The sequence below is a fragment of the Cryptomeria japonica genome, chromosome 5, assembly GCF_030272615.1.
Source record: "Cryptomeria japonica chromosome 5, Sugi_1.0, whole genome shotgun sequence".
NCBI lineage: Eukaryota > Viridiplantae > Streptophyta > Pinopsida > Cupressales > Cupressaceae > Cryptomeria > Cryptomeria japonica.
In genome coordinates, this window is record NC_081409.1 from 207,892,768 (window position 1) to 207,907,964 (window position 15,197).

General features: G+C 37.1%; 1 protein-coding gene across 2 annotated transcripts in view; it reads left to right on the top strand.

The window, feature by feature from the left end:
- Positions 1–15,197, top strand: part of LOC131054615 (protein PAM71-homolog, chloroplastic) — a 144,514-nt gene that overhangs the window by 110,017 nt on the left and 19,300 nt on the right. For both annotated transcript variants that reach the window (XM_057989159.2, XM_057989160.2), the window contains exon 5: positions 5,749–5,845. In XM_057989159.2, coding sequence (XP_057845142.2) covers positions 5,749–5,845 — 97 coding nt within the window. The remainder of the gene's footprint in view (positions 1–5,748; positions 5,846–15,197) is intronic.

Genomic DNA, 15,197 nt, shown 5'->3' on the forward strand with positions numbered 1-15,197 from the left:
GCTAATTTGTGCCAAAGCCTGCCTAACTTCCTTATTTCCATTCGCACTCCACAACAGGAAAGGTTGGAGAGGTGGTATGAATTCCCTGACGTGGAGCCAATCTCCACTTGAACATACAAAGTCTTCACCTTGCCATGCCATCCCTATGGGATTTGCCAGCCCCCGACACTAGTCATCTTTCACACATGAATGCATTAACCAAAATGCTGACTCGTTCGATTCGAACTCAAGAGACCAGGCTAAGAATAGCGAGGTGATGTTGATGTTAGTTCGATATCGATATCCAACTTTCAAATATTCATCACCCAAGATGATTTTCACCCTTGTCATGAAGGTTGCCTTTGAGAATTTGAATACATGGGACAAGCGCTCATCCAAGATTCTTCCCTAGAAAGTCACCATAGATTTAGTGGCCTGGAGAGAGAAGTTAGCTTGCATCGTGACAACCTCTAACACTCACCAAATGAGAAGCTTCACCACCACACCTTCTTTCCTTAGTGCCAAATTTACAATGACAAACTATCCATCCACCTCATAAATTAAATCCCTCGCCTATTTGTCCCATGCAATGCAATAAATTCATCAGGGACTTGTCACACCACTTCTTCGTTGTAAGTGTATGAAATATCCGTTGGAAATAGAAATGTGCTTTTTTGCACATAAGAGATCTGTAGCCAAGTGATCCTTTGGTAGGAAATTCATATCCACCAATTGCCCACTTTCAATTCTCCTTGGCTGCGCTTCCACTCGCCACCACCTCAGCTCGTCTGTGCGTACTATGGTCTGTAATTTGGTTTTGAATTCCCCCTGATGTCCTTTCGCATGATGAAAAGGACCTCTCTCATCCCAAGCAAGCTTGAGGCCGCCCAAGCATGTCAAGCAATAAATGCATACCACTTGAAAGAGCCATCACCCTCATTAAATTCAACCTATACCGGCTAACATCCGCTCCCATAATGGATAATTACTATTCGTTCAAATTCAAATTCTTAATCTAGTCATCCCACATCTTGCGACATGTCAGAGTTTATCAAGACCATTTAACCTTGCCAACTTGGAGGGAAAATGCCAAGTTGGCTTGAAAGTCAGCTTCCATATCACCCTCCCTAAGCACATGAGAAACTTTAAATTTATTGAAGTTAGATAATAGTCATTTAATAACCTGGATGATTTTATCAATCTTCCAATTTTCAGCATAGCCTTTTGTTATTGCATTCACCATGATCTGTGAGTCTCCTTCCAGATGGAGATTGTCCACATTCAACTTTCTAGCCATACTAATAGCGAGGAAGGCAGCTTGTGTTTTTGCTTCATTATTGGTGCCCCAACCTAACCGTTGACTACAACAAGCTATAGTACATCCCTTGCAATCTTTTGCCACACAACCTGTGCACCCGTTGGTCCTGGGTTCCCTCTTGCAGCACCATCAAAGTTTACTTTGATCCAGTCTTGTTCTGGCAGAGTCCATTCTGTAATCCTGCTTTCAGTATGTAAAGGATGAACCCTTTTAGGCCCATTAACAGGCCTCATTTTTTGGTATCTCACAATATATATCAAGCTTCATATTATGTCTATGATTATTAGTGTATCGAATGAATTATGTGGATTGTTATTTGACCTTTTTTTTGGTAGTTTTGACTTCTTTAATTAATTTTTTTTTATATTTTTAATAACCATGCCATCCACTCCCGATTCCCGAAAATGTGGATAAACACTAATTTTCATATTTATTAATCTCCTGCACTATATGCTTTTTAAATAAACAAACTTCCAAAATTTTCCCTATTTCCTAAAGTTTTCGAACATGGTAAAATTGTTTCTATGCATATATTTTTTTTTCAAAATAATTTTAAAAGCACATGTCTACATCATCTAATGTAGTTATTAAATATATTTATAACAAAGTACTTGTTGTCATTTTATGACACCCTTGGTCCATCAGTGAGAACCGATCAGAGATATGTTCCATGGACCAGCTCTGCCCCAGTTGATCAAGGAGAAAAGCAGAGGAATCATGAAGTGTGAAGTGTTGCCTTGTCCGGAGGAAGTTCCTCCCTTGGCCTTTTCTTCCTTTCTCGGAACTCCAGAACCCCGAGGTTCCAAAGTTCCTCCCTTGGCCTCTCCTGTTTCCATCTCCGGAACTTCGGAACCTCAAGGTTCCTTCTCTTTGCCTTCTCTTGTTCTTTCTTCCCCGGAACTTCGGAACCCCGAGGTTCCGAAGTTCCTTGCCCTTGCTTTCCTCGGAACCCCAGAACCCCGAGGTTCCGAGGTTCCCTCCTAGCCTTTCTTCCTTCCTTTCTTCGGAACTCCGGAACCTCGAGGTTCCTAAGTTCTCTTCCTTTGCTTCCTTCTTCTCCTGGAACTACAAAACCTCAAGTTTCTGAAGTTCCTTCCTTCCTTGCCTTTTCTCCCTAGTTTCCTCGGAACTCCGAAACCCCGAGGTTTCGAAGTTCCTTTCCTTCTCTTCCTCTCTCTATCCCGGAACTCCGGAACCCCGAGGTTTCGAAGTTCTTTCCTTAGCCGCCTTCTAGTTTTCCGAAACTCCGGAATGTTCTGGAGTTCCCTGCTGTGTTTCTTTTCTTCTCTCCCGGAACTCCGGAACCCCGAGGTTCCGAAGTTTTTCCCTTGTCTTCCCCACTTCGGCAGCCCAAGCTTCCGAAGTCCCTGGACTTCCTTTCGACTGGTGACACTTCCAGATGGTGTAATTAACACTCAAGGCTTTAAATGCTCCGATAGTTTTGGTGACTTGTGCACCTTCTTTTGTGGAGCCACAAGGGTACATTTAATGTCTTTGGCATAATTTCCATCAAGGGACGTACGGGGCCATGCTTGGTGACTTGTGTCATGATTGCATACTCTGACTTTGGAAGGTCAGTCAATCCACCTTCTCAGGATTGCCTTTTGTGGTATGGCTAGGTTGCTTGCATGTACAAGTCAAGTGCATGCACTTCCCTGCACTTCCAGACTGACATACAGGGGTCATGATCACCCTTGTAACCATTTTTTCTATATAAAGGCTGTTAAGCCTCATTGTAAAGGGTTCTCTCCTTGCTGCCTTGAGCTTTCCTATGCTCTTTCTCTTCTCTTGAAGACTTGTAATCATTTTTGCATTTCTGCAACTGTAAGATTGGCCTTTGGCCTTTGAATGAATTGAAATTACATTCTTGCCTTCTTTCAACTTATGCATGCTATGTGTGTTTCCTTACCTTCATCATAAGTGTATGTTTTGTCGCTCTTCTCTCCATATATGCTGTGTTAACATGTTTCCTGAGTGTGACTTGTGGGAATCTTTCTCCCCTCTTGACACTTAGCAAATTCTAACCTCCATACATGCGTTTGGGTCACTCATGCAATTGAAGTTGTGCGTCTCTTGGGTATTTCAGTTGATTCCTTGTGCCATTTCGGTAGGGAGAGGAACAATCTCTTCTTGGTGCATCACCTCCTCCTGTTTTAAGCTTTTCTCTCTTCCCTTTAGCTCTGCAATTTGTTCGGATAGGCTTAGGAGTAAGTTTTGAAGTGTTGAGTTGGTTCAACACTTGCACTTGGATTGAGAAGGAAGCCAACCTTCTCCGGAGATTCAACCCCCTTGCGCAAGGTCCCACACTTTGGGGTTGTTTCCATGTTTCACAAGGTTGTTGAGTTGATAGCTCAGCAAGGGTGCGAGCTTTTGTGATAACAATACTACATATACTTTTTGTTAGTCATCTTTCAAGTTTGCTCTAGGTTTTAGCCACTTACACTATATGAACTCAAAGTTTCTTTCCCCATTCCTATCTTATCATAGTAGAAGGTTTTAGGGAAGAGCTACTACATTTTTGAAACTCTTTGTACTTGCACATGAATAAAATAAATATAAAGCTATATAGGGAAAGCATCAATTCAAATTTATTATCAGGTGAGAGATAGGGTTTGATACACTTTGACAAACAACAGTTTAAGAACCAATAAAATGATGTCTTAAGACTTGTCAAATATATTCCAAACTATACATGCCACTAAATGTAAGCCATTGGACGAATTTCTTTTTTCAAGGCTTTTTGGATCAATTATGAATTTGAAATCAGGGTGGAACCATTTTTTTAAGTAGAGGATTTTAAAATCTTGTCAATTATCCTCTTCAGATTGTAAGGGATAGAAGATATGGGACAACTTAGAGGGAATGGAACTATTGGTGATTAAAAGAAATTGACAATTACGAGGGATGGTCATTTGGATGGCAGAAATGGGAGAGCTTTGAGCATGTTTAGCTTTATGTGATAACCCATCTCTCATCAAATGTGTGCCTTGCATTCAAATTCTATGCATTGAAATTGGAAAAGAGAAAGAAACTCTATCTATGAATGTATTTACATATTGACACTTTTACTATTTGTCAACTTAGGTTCAAGCTCAATTCTTTTTTCATTGAAACATGGATCTAGTGAATTTCACATTTTTTACTTGTGTATAATCTTAGGGAGTGTGATAGTTACAAGTGTTAATTTTGTGTCTCAGATCAGAAATCAGAATTAATAAAATGAATTTAGGATTAAGTAGGCATGAAAACAAGGCAAGTGCACAAGAGACTCAAGACATTTACCCTGGGAAAACCTCTGATGAGAAAAAACCCAGCTATAAAGACCCACAGGTCTGACTATGTATTCACTTTAATTGTAACCATACAATGCATATATAGGGCTTTTGTCACAGCACCTCAACAGCAGATAAGAGCAGCACCTAAGCAACCATCACCTTTGAAGGAGAGGCTTCAACACAATTCGCACCCTTCTGGAGATAATTCGCACCCTTTTGAAGAGCAGATCAAAACTTAGTTGGTTTCATTTGCAACCAAAATGCTCTTCATTTATATGAGCTGCTGGGGATGCAATATGGGGTCGGCCTCATAAACTTTGGCACCAAAAAAAAAACTTTTATTGTTTTGCCGAAAATCCTTTTTTTTTGGGGCCACAAGTTATGTTTGCTGTTTGATAAGGGAGGTGTGTTCTCCCTTTAGGGTCCACCCTAAAGGGACACGCTACCTCTTGTAGCGTGAGGGCCCAGCCCGATTTTCTTACATAGTTACAAAACAACAAGAAGTTGATCATAATGAATGGCATTTGGAACCAAATAGTTAAGAGAGATAAACATAAGCAAACAGAGTTAAATTATGATATTTATTTTGAACTATACTTCACATAATATACCATTTCAAGATCAATGATTTAGTACCTCTTTACTCTTGGATGCTTTCTAACTGAACATTCAAGGATAATCATGTCTATGAAACAAATATAAATGTAATCCATGTTATCCACTTCAAATGCGGCGAGGCTAACAAAAAGAACGATCAATGAACAGGAGGAAACAATATATTATTCTGTTTCAAGAAGCATCGAATAAAATGTGTTCAAAGAAGAGGCTCAAAATTTTGTGCAAACCAACTTCTAGCTTCCTAGCAAGAAGAGGAGAAGAGAGCCATATGATCTTTCATTATCCACCTTGCACTGGCTATGTTTGTCCTATCTTGTTTTTAAAACTTTTATGATATGTTTTCGATATTGTTGGAGGTCCACTGTAATCAAAACATATGATACTCTTGATAACCTTCCTTAGCTAATTAATTTTCTACTTGATTAAAGTTTGCAATTATGAAAATTAACCTTTTATTTGTACTTTTAAAATCTTTCTCATTGCTCTTCATGCCTTTTGTTTCACATTTTGAATCAAATCAGGGTTAACCCATGTATCTATATGTACTTTTATTAATAGGTTCTTCTTGGATCTATGGGAGCATTATCATTAATGACTGTTATCTCTGTTGTAATTGGGAGAATCTTTCACTCTGTTCCAGAGCAATTTCAAACTAGTAAGATAACCTTATTTCTCTTTCTAGCTTCTGTTGCTTTCAAGCACCATCAATCTAGGCTAAGCTTGTAAGATGCAATTGTTAGAATAACACGAGCATTACTTTCTAGTTCAATTCTAAGGCATTGACTGAATGTAATCATCTTATTATATGGCTCAATTATTCCCTGCTACATTGTAATGAAAAAGTGTTGTATAAAATTGTTTGATAGGTATGGCATAATCTTTCTTTTCTATTAGATTTTGCCACTTCTTTCATGGTGTTCTCTTGGATGACCAAAGTAATGATTGCATAATTCGTTTCAAGTCAGAAAGTAATATTAACATTCATTTGGTGCCGAAATTACTTTAAGATCTTTGAAATGGTCCATTACAATGTTATCGGGCGAAAGGCAGCCAAATTCGTGAAGAAATCTAAAAGATGAAACAAGGAACCACTTTTAAAAAGGGGTTAAAAGACCCATTTCCTAGATGCTTTAATATCGCTTGTAATGAACCTTCTCTATAAATGGAAAGTGATTACCTGAACAGTAAATTTGATTGAGAATGGCCCCTTTGAGAGGGAAATCTTCTAATCTCCTATTACAATAATAGTAATACTCAAATGTCAATTAGAGTTCCTTAAGTATGCAACTCCTATTTATAAGAGATGATAAGATAGTCATGTGCTACCTCATGTATGTGGGATAAAAGAAAAGTAGAATTAATATAAAAGTGAGAAAAAGAAGATAGAAGAAAATAGGATGTAATGTGCCAACAACAATAGCTTCTTTTGTTTGCTAGCAACTTCCAACTACTATTGTGGGGGTCAAGGGGGGTAATGTGATCTTAGGTGGGGTTGAGGGGCAGCAATGTGAAAAGGTGTGGGGGAGAAGGGTGGTGCTACTGTCACTCATAGACTGTTACCAGAGATAAAACAACGCCTATCTGGGGATTGATCCCATTGCGAAGGTTTACTTTGAATCAAGGTGAAGGACTTTAAAATTGTAATCAGCTTTTTACAAACTAATATTAGTACTTTACTAACTCTATACAATATACATGCAAGTAGCTGAAATTATTGTCATTTTTTGCAATGTTTGACAGAACTATAGGTTAGAGATCTAGGTTTCCCACACCTTATTGCCAATCCTTGCCCAAGTTAGAGAATAAGAAGTTTGAGTAGCCTAATTTAAAACCTTGGCTCTATTTTCTTGACCATTTCTTTTGACTCTGCTAGTGCCCACAAGAAAAAAAATTCTTATTTCAGCTCTGAATTTGGATAAAGCTTGTCAATGGTACATGTAACCCTTTGCTAAAATGTATGCCTGGAATGAATTCACCCGGCGGGTCACAACTCACTATGGTAATGTTTGTGACATTGACTATTTCAACTACCTTTCCAAGTTGCATCAAGCATGATCTATCAAGGACTACAACATGGAATATTAGAGATTGTGCACGTGACTTGATGAGCTCAATGCTAACAAACTTCTTGAGTTGTGCATTGGAAGGTCAAATGAGGACATGAGGTATGATGTTAAGATCATTCTTTAGAGATAGCTGAAAGATTGAAAGTCCATAGATGGAAGACTCATAGAGTACTCTCTGAGTCTTGAAAAACTCACGAGTTTTTTCGCTCAGCGAGTATTTACGCCATAAACTCGCACAAAAACTCGCTGAATTTTGGCAAGTTTTTAACAAAAAATCAGCAAGTCTTTGGCAAAAACTCGTCTGCATAAAAAAGAGAGGCCCAAACACGTCAAAAAATTATCTAATTTTTTTTTTCAAGTTAGTCTCATTTTCTTCATCAAAATATATACATGAAATATAACATTTAAGTATAATTCATACTTTAAGTTATATTTCATGTATATATTGCGAGGATGTTTGAGATTTGTTTTTGATCTCTAGGATTTATAATGCAAATTCTAGGTTTTCAAAGATCTTTTAAGTTTTCAGATTCGTCAAATTTTAGTAATCAGTAGGCTTCTATCAGCATTCTCGCTCTCTATCTCACTCACTTTATCTATCCCGAATTCTAGACCTATCTATTTCCCTATCACTCTTTGTCTATCTCCTCTCTGTATCTCACTCTCTCCTCTCTCCCTAAGATCTAGACCTCTCTCTCTCTCTCTCTCTCTCTCTCTCTCTTTTTCACCCGTAGACCCCCATGAGGGGTGCTACCCTCAACCTCGTTTCAGCAAGGTGGAGGAGCCACATCAGACTTCTAGGACTAGACCCTCTAGTTCTACCTCTCCCTTAGTTTTCACTAGAGTTGGGAAGAGGAAGATGTAAAATGTTTTGAAGTCGTAATTACTTTTAGTTTTACAAAAACAATTTGCTATTTCATTTTGTTTTAGACTATCAGCCATCAACATTCTACATGAGGATGCCATTTTGTACCTAATATGCATTCAAACCAATCAAATATATCTAGACTCAACTTGTTTCTTTTATGTACTCATTGGATGTATCTCCTCATTGAATCTTGAAAAAAAATGCATTTCTTATTAAATTTAAGCAAATTTTTAAGTTGCCAAGTTTTCAACAAATTATTTTTTGGGGCCTTGACAAGTTTTTGCTTTTGGCGAGTAGTTCAACTATGATTGAAACCATCTACTCCACAACTTAGTATGTGGCCAAGTAGAATCTCCCAAAGATCAATATTTCTTGCTACTAAAAAAAAGATAAGAATGCAACTAATCATTTTTCCTCCACTATTATAAGAAATTTGACGAACATTGGGCCAATGGTCTATGTTACAAGTGAAACAAAAAGTGGTCGAAGGGGCATCAATGCATGGAAAATAGATTGTTTTACTTAGAAGATACTCTAGATGAAGCATATGAAGAACTTGGGAAGGTTTAGATGATGCTCCATATGTAGAAGATGTATCTTTGACCAACACTTATGTGCATGCCCTACTTGGCCTTTCCATACCTTAGATACCACAAATTTAAGCTTACATAAAAAATCAAAAGGTGAGTGTTCTGATTGACTTAGTAAGTATTTATCATTTTATTGTGAAGAAGTTGGCTAGCTAGTTAAATGACTTCCCCTACCAAGTCAAGAATCTTTAGATAGTGATGGCCATTGAAGTCATAGTTAAATGTTAAGTATTGGACCACAATGTGAAGAAAGCAATGCGAAAGTAATTGTTGGCCACATCTATGTATTCCATTGGTCTTGGTGAAGTGATGTTGTAATAGAGTTTAGTGGTTTAAAAGTTAAAACCCTAGGCACCTCCATAACTTAGAGGAACTATTCATTAGATTTGGGAAAAATGGAAAGATTCACCATCTGACAAGCATGGATACACAACCAACTAATACCATTATCTTGCATTGGATGGATAAATCATTGGGGAAGGGGACACAAGAAAGGAAACTTGGGGATGTGTCCTCGAGCCATCCTCAAAATTGCGCCAAATGCAAGAATTCTCCTCGAAACGCGGGGAGTCAAGGAAGAATTGCAGGGATAGTCGACCATCCCCTACAAAGAAAAACTCATTTTAAAAGGAAAAATACTCAGATGATAAAGAAAAAACATTTTATATTATTTCTTGTGGGCCCCCACACTCCAACTCGCCCTAGATGATATAAAAGAGTCTCATGTCATTGCATTTGCAAGTTTTATTTGTGAAAAACGTTGTAGTAGGGTTTGGAGGAAGAGCATTTTTTTAGTAGGGATTGAAAGAGCAGCTTCAAAAGAGACTGAATCCAATGCATCAGTGGTAGTGAGATTGCAATTTCTTCAAAGAGGTAAGTAATTTATTATTTTTTTTCAAAGTTTTAAGTGAGAAATGTTTGATATTTTAAATTTTTTTCATTTTTCAGTTTGAAGTTGCATTAAATCTTCAAAAAATGATATGAGCAGCAATGAGAATGATAGTAGTCACAATGAAGTGGAAGAAATTGAAACAAATGCAAGAGTTTCAACATCATTGGAGTGTGGAAGTGTTGAGGGTGGAGTTGGACAGCCACCAAATCCATTTGAGTGTCCTTCAAAAGTCTTGAAACCTTATGCAAAGGGCCCTTTTAACAAAAAAAACCTCTTCTCCAACTTGTTACAACCCTAGATACCAAAGAAAAAAATGCAGGGGGGAGTAGGTTGTGGCTTTGTCGCATTTGCAAGAAAGAATTTAGAGGGAGCTACACAAGGGTATGAACTCATTTTTCGGGTGTTAAAATTGAGTTAACGTTTGCCCATAAATAAAAGAGATGAGAAGATAGAGGCTCATAGATGGCACATGGAGGTGGAAATGAGGTCTCAAGGTGTGACAATGAAGACACATTATTTTGGAAGTGGGCAATCATCTATGCCTACACCATCCACGATTGTTAGCAGTAGTAGTGAAATTGCCACAAGGAAAGACGAAGATTAATGGTAGTGAGAGGCCATGGATAGTTGAAGCTATGTTTAATGTGCAAGCATGGGATGCAACAAAGTCTTCCATTGCCAAGTTCTTTTATGTCCATGCAATCCTATTTCATGTGGTTCGTTCCTCTTATTTCAAACAAATGAAAGATGTAGCCTCTATCGGTCCCTTATTTGTACCCCTTGGAGATCATAAGCTACACTCTATCCTCTTAGACAAACAATATTCTAAGGTTAATTTGCTAATGGAGGATATAAGGCAAATTTGGATCAGGATAGGTTGTTCTATTGTGATGGATGGGTGGGTTGATATTAGACATCGACCATTCATCAATATCAATCACATGCCCTTCTGGCTCTTATTTTCTTGAAGCTATGGATTGTTTAGGGAAGCGTAAGGATGCAAACTTCCAGTTCAACATTTTGAGAGAGGCCATGGAGGAGGGTGGGGCCTCAAATGTTCTATAGGTGGTCACTGATTCAGAACATGTGTGCAAATTGGCTGGTATGATGGTGGAGGGTGCTTACAAGCACATCTTTTGGACCCCATGTGTTCATGCATTGAAAGACATAGGGAAAATAGATTGGGTGAAGCAAGTGGTGGCAAAAGCTAGAGACATTAAAATGTTCATTTGCAGCCACCACACCTCACTTGCTCTCTTCGGGACATTTTCAAAGGAGTTCCTCAAACCTGTTGAGACAAGATATGCCAGTTATTTCATTTGTTAGAGAGGATGCTTGAGGTGTATGAGCCTCTATGATTTATGATGGTGTTGGAAATGTTGTCATTGATGTCAAGAAGGTAAGAAGAAAATGTTTGTCATATAGATGATTGTTGATGTCAAAGAGTTCATGAAGCGAAGATTGATAGACAAAATTGTTGGCAAAAACATTATCATTGATGTACACCATAAGAATAGCATTTTGTCAATAACAAAATCATATGATGGACAAAGACCAAAGGCCAAAAACCAATTAAATTAAGTCAAGAGCAAATTGCCTATTTAAAGGCATATATGAATGAGTATAATCACCCAAGAAAAGCGGCCTATGCATATGAATAAGCAGCTATGATGTTAATGAGCAGAACTTGTCATACTTTGTGGGCCATCAAGAAATGGAAATACATGGCTATCAATGTTGTTGTCCATCATCTAGGAAAACGTTTTTTGGTAGATTTTTGTTCACTTCAATTGGTTTGTGGAGGAAATAACTGTATGGCAGTAGTAGATAAAGAATTATCAAATAACGAATTTATGGCAGTAGCAGATGATGAATAAAAAAGAAAGTAATTTTAATATATTGAGATCAGCGGTTATCAAAGGAAATTGTAATTGGTATTAAAATAACATCTCAGAAAGTCAACGAGTTTGATTAAAATGAATATCATCCCAATTCAAAGCAGATTTAGAATAGCAGATGACCAATGGAATTATTATGAAGATCAACAATGATGTTAGGAAGAGCAGCAAACTTCATTAAGGATCAAAGATTATGTTTTACATGTGCAGTGATTAAAGAATGAGAAGTGACTAATATTCCTGAAGAGCGATTTATTAAAATGGTATTGAATGAGATTAAGAAGGCAGCGAATGGGTTTAAGAATGGCAATGATTAACATATTTATTGACGGACCACCCTTTGACGCCAAAGGCAAATGTAACTATAATAAGAAACGATGATGTTTAAAATGGTACTGCAGCGATTATAATTAAATGGAGCAATGGTTATGAGAAGATACAATTTGCTAAGTGCTGGTCGATTTATAAAAGGAAACAATAACTAATACTCATTCAAGGTGTGATTAATAGTCAAAAGGTGCGATTTCCTTAATGAAGGGTGACTTCATAATACATGTTTTTAAAAGGGCAGTGATTAAGATAAGAATTTGTTGTTTATTCTTTTGAAAAGGTGCGATCTGATTCGTCTCAAAGTAGTGTGTTTCTAAAAGACGTCACATTTAAAATGAAAGAGATGTCTCTTTAATCTGAAAGGGAATGTGTCATAGAAGCAAAAAGATATAAGAAGTCATTTTGTGGGAGGAGTTGTGTGCAAGATATAAAAGATATATATAATTCAGATCTATTACTGCAGAGGAGAAATAAATATGAAAGCACATTTGTGAAGGGTTACCTCTCTTGATGAAGAGGTATGTTGGAGTAGTATATGAGGAGATGAGTGAGAAGTGTGTGTTGTGTTATTTAAGTAAAAAACAATGGTTATGTATTGATTATCCAAGGTTCAATTGGATCACTTTCAAGGATCAATTTCCAATTCCATTCGTTGTTGACATTTTGAACAAAACCAATTGAGAATTTTTTTTCTACAAGCTTGATCGTCATCTTGGGTATATCAGTTTTGGATCCGTGATGACATGCCTAAAATCACTTTTAGAATACATTATGAACAAACTTCTTTGACCTTGCTTGTGCTCTATCTTGGTATTTCTTGATGACATCCTTGTATATAGTGAAGGGTTACCTCTCTTGATGAAGAGGTATGTTGGAGTAGTATATGAGGAGATGAGTGAGAAGTGTGTGTTGTGTTATTTAAGTAAAAAACAATGGTTATGTATTGATTATCCAAGGCTCAATTGGATCACTTTCAAGGATCAATTTCCAATTCCATTTGTTGTTGACATTTTGAACAAAATCAATTGAGAATTTTTTTTCTACAAGCTTGATCGTCATCTTTGGTATATCAGTTTTGGATCCATGATGACATGCCTAAAATCACTTTTAGAATACATTATGAACAAACTTCTTTGACCTTGCTTGTGCTCTATCTTGGTATTTCTTGATGACATCCTTGTATATAGTATTGATTGTGAATTCGACACAATCAAATACATCATGCTGAAAAGGCTTTGTAGATGTATTGTACCCATACAATTTTTTTTGTATGACAACAAATGTCAAGTTAAAGCATCGTGTTTTCATTAGAGTCAAAGGTCATGTTCCAAACTTCATCTCTGTTGGTCTTTGTGTTTTGTCATTGTTTTCTATGGTTTTGCAGGAATAATGAGAGAAAGTCCTTGTTATGGTGGTTTTGGAAATAGGCAATCAAGAGCTTCAAGTCAAAATCAATAAATATTAATTATTGGTGTGCAAAGTAATAGCACCATCCCTAAAAGTCAATTATCTCCTTATTCAAAGTGAAAATGAAGAAGTTTTCCTAAGAAATTGTGTTGTAACAACTATTGGACATGGATATATGGGAGACATACAGTCTCTTTTAAAAAACCTTGAATTGTCATCCATTATTGAAACTAGAGAATAAGTTTCAACTTGACGAGGAAAAATCAGGTTTTAAAGGAAGCAGTTTTCCAAAATCACTTGCTTTCTATGTTGTACCAGAAATTAAGGCGTTTGACTGTGGCAGACTCAATCTAATCTTTGTTTTTGCCTATTATAAATGATGCTTCATCCTCAACAACAACTAAAAATCTATGAAGAACTAACAGTGTTTTGCAACCAATTTTTTTTGCTTTTCTATTCACTGGGCATTATATTCAAACAGTTGCCCCATGTGCAATTCTTTTGATTTTTAGAACTGAGTATGCATAATTTGCAACTGAATTTGCATTGTTTGTAAAAATGTTTACATTCATTGTTCTGAATAACTTCCGCGTTTGCAAATTCAGAGGAGTTGTTTATGTTGGAATGTTTGATTGTAATGTAACAATGTCTGATTTTGATTGAGATTTTGTTATGCAAATGCATTCAACGAAGTATCCAGATTTATATGCAATAGAATTCCAGTTTCTGCAAACATTTAATCTTTGAATTGAAATACAAATCTGACCTTTAGTTTAAATGTAGCAGAAAATTTTATAAGTCTGAAAGTGTAACTCTATTCCAATAAGTTATTGCTCAGCATGTAACAGTAATAGCAGAGTACAAACAGATTGGCAACCATTAATCTGGAACTTGATGCTCACTGTCAGCTCATAAAAATGAATACACCCATGCTGTTGTAGGAAAGATGTTTGCTGTTGATTTTCAGATTATATCCATGCCCAGTTGAGTTTGGAGCTGTCTAAGCATTTCCCAATATGCCCGGCAATGTGCTATGACCCTCTTGAGCAGTTCGTGCCCTGTCTCTAGTGTGAATCGACTCAGAAAATCTATCATTACCAGTTCAGCAGCATGCTTTCTTATTCTGGCCAAAACATCACATCGAAGGGTTCTTATTCTCTTACACGTCCAACATATGTGTTTGGATCCCCATGTAGCTGATAGGAAATAAGTCCAACATATAATGTCAAATACGTCTTAGAAGATGCTGGGAAGTCTTCACGTCCTGCCTTCACTGATTTATGTTTCATAAGAAAGGCACATCGACCCCAATTTGCGCATTATATCACCCAAAAACTGCAGTCACAGTCCTACACCATTGAAAGCAAACTCATATACAGCAATGAAGTCGCATGAAATGGAGGAAACCATGCCAAAATTGAACCTCATCAAGTACCCAACACAAAGGATGCCTTCAAGCAGCCAGCAATGAAAATGCCAATGCCAGTAATTGAATGGCGTCTGGGAAAAAGAATTTAAATCGGCCAGAGATTTGGTGGAGTCAACTCATGTCCTGTTGATGAGTGTTTTTGCTTGATAAAATACACTGGGTATCCTATTCTCTCTTGAAATGAAATCGTATTTAATGACTCAAATATTATTACCCCAAGGTTCTGGTAGTCAGGTCTTGACTGTGCTTCAGATAACTCAGTGAATGTATGTGATGTTGCTGGTATCACAAGGGGCCTTACACACTTGAAAGTAGGAACTCTGTTCCTGCAAGATCTGTCATAAAATCCTAAGATCTAAAATCTCAATATCATTAGATTTAGCATTAAGAGTGGATGCTTTTCAACTTACCTAAATTCTTTCCAAAATAAACTTCAAAAGAGTAGGGTTTAGAAAGCTAAACTAAGACCTTGATGAAAACTTGTTGTTTCTAATAGATAAGTTCCAAAATGTTAATCAGATTTTGTT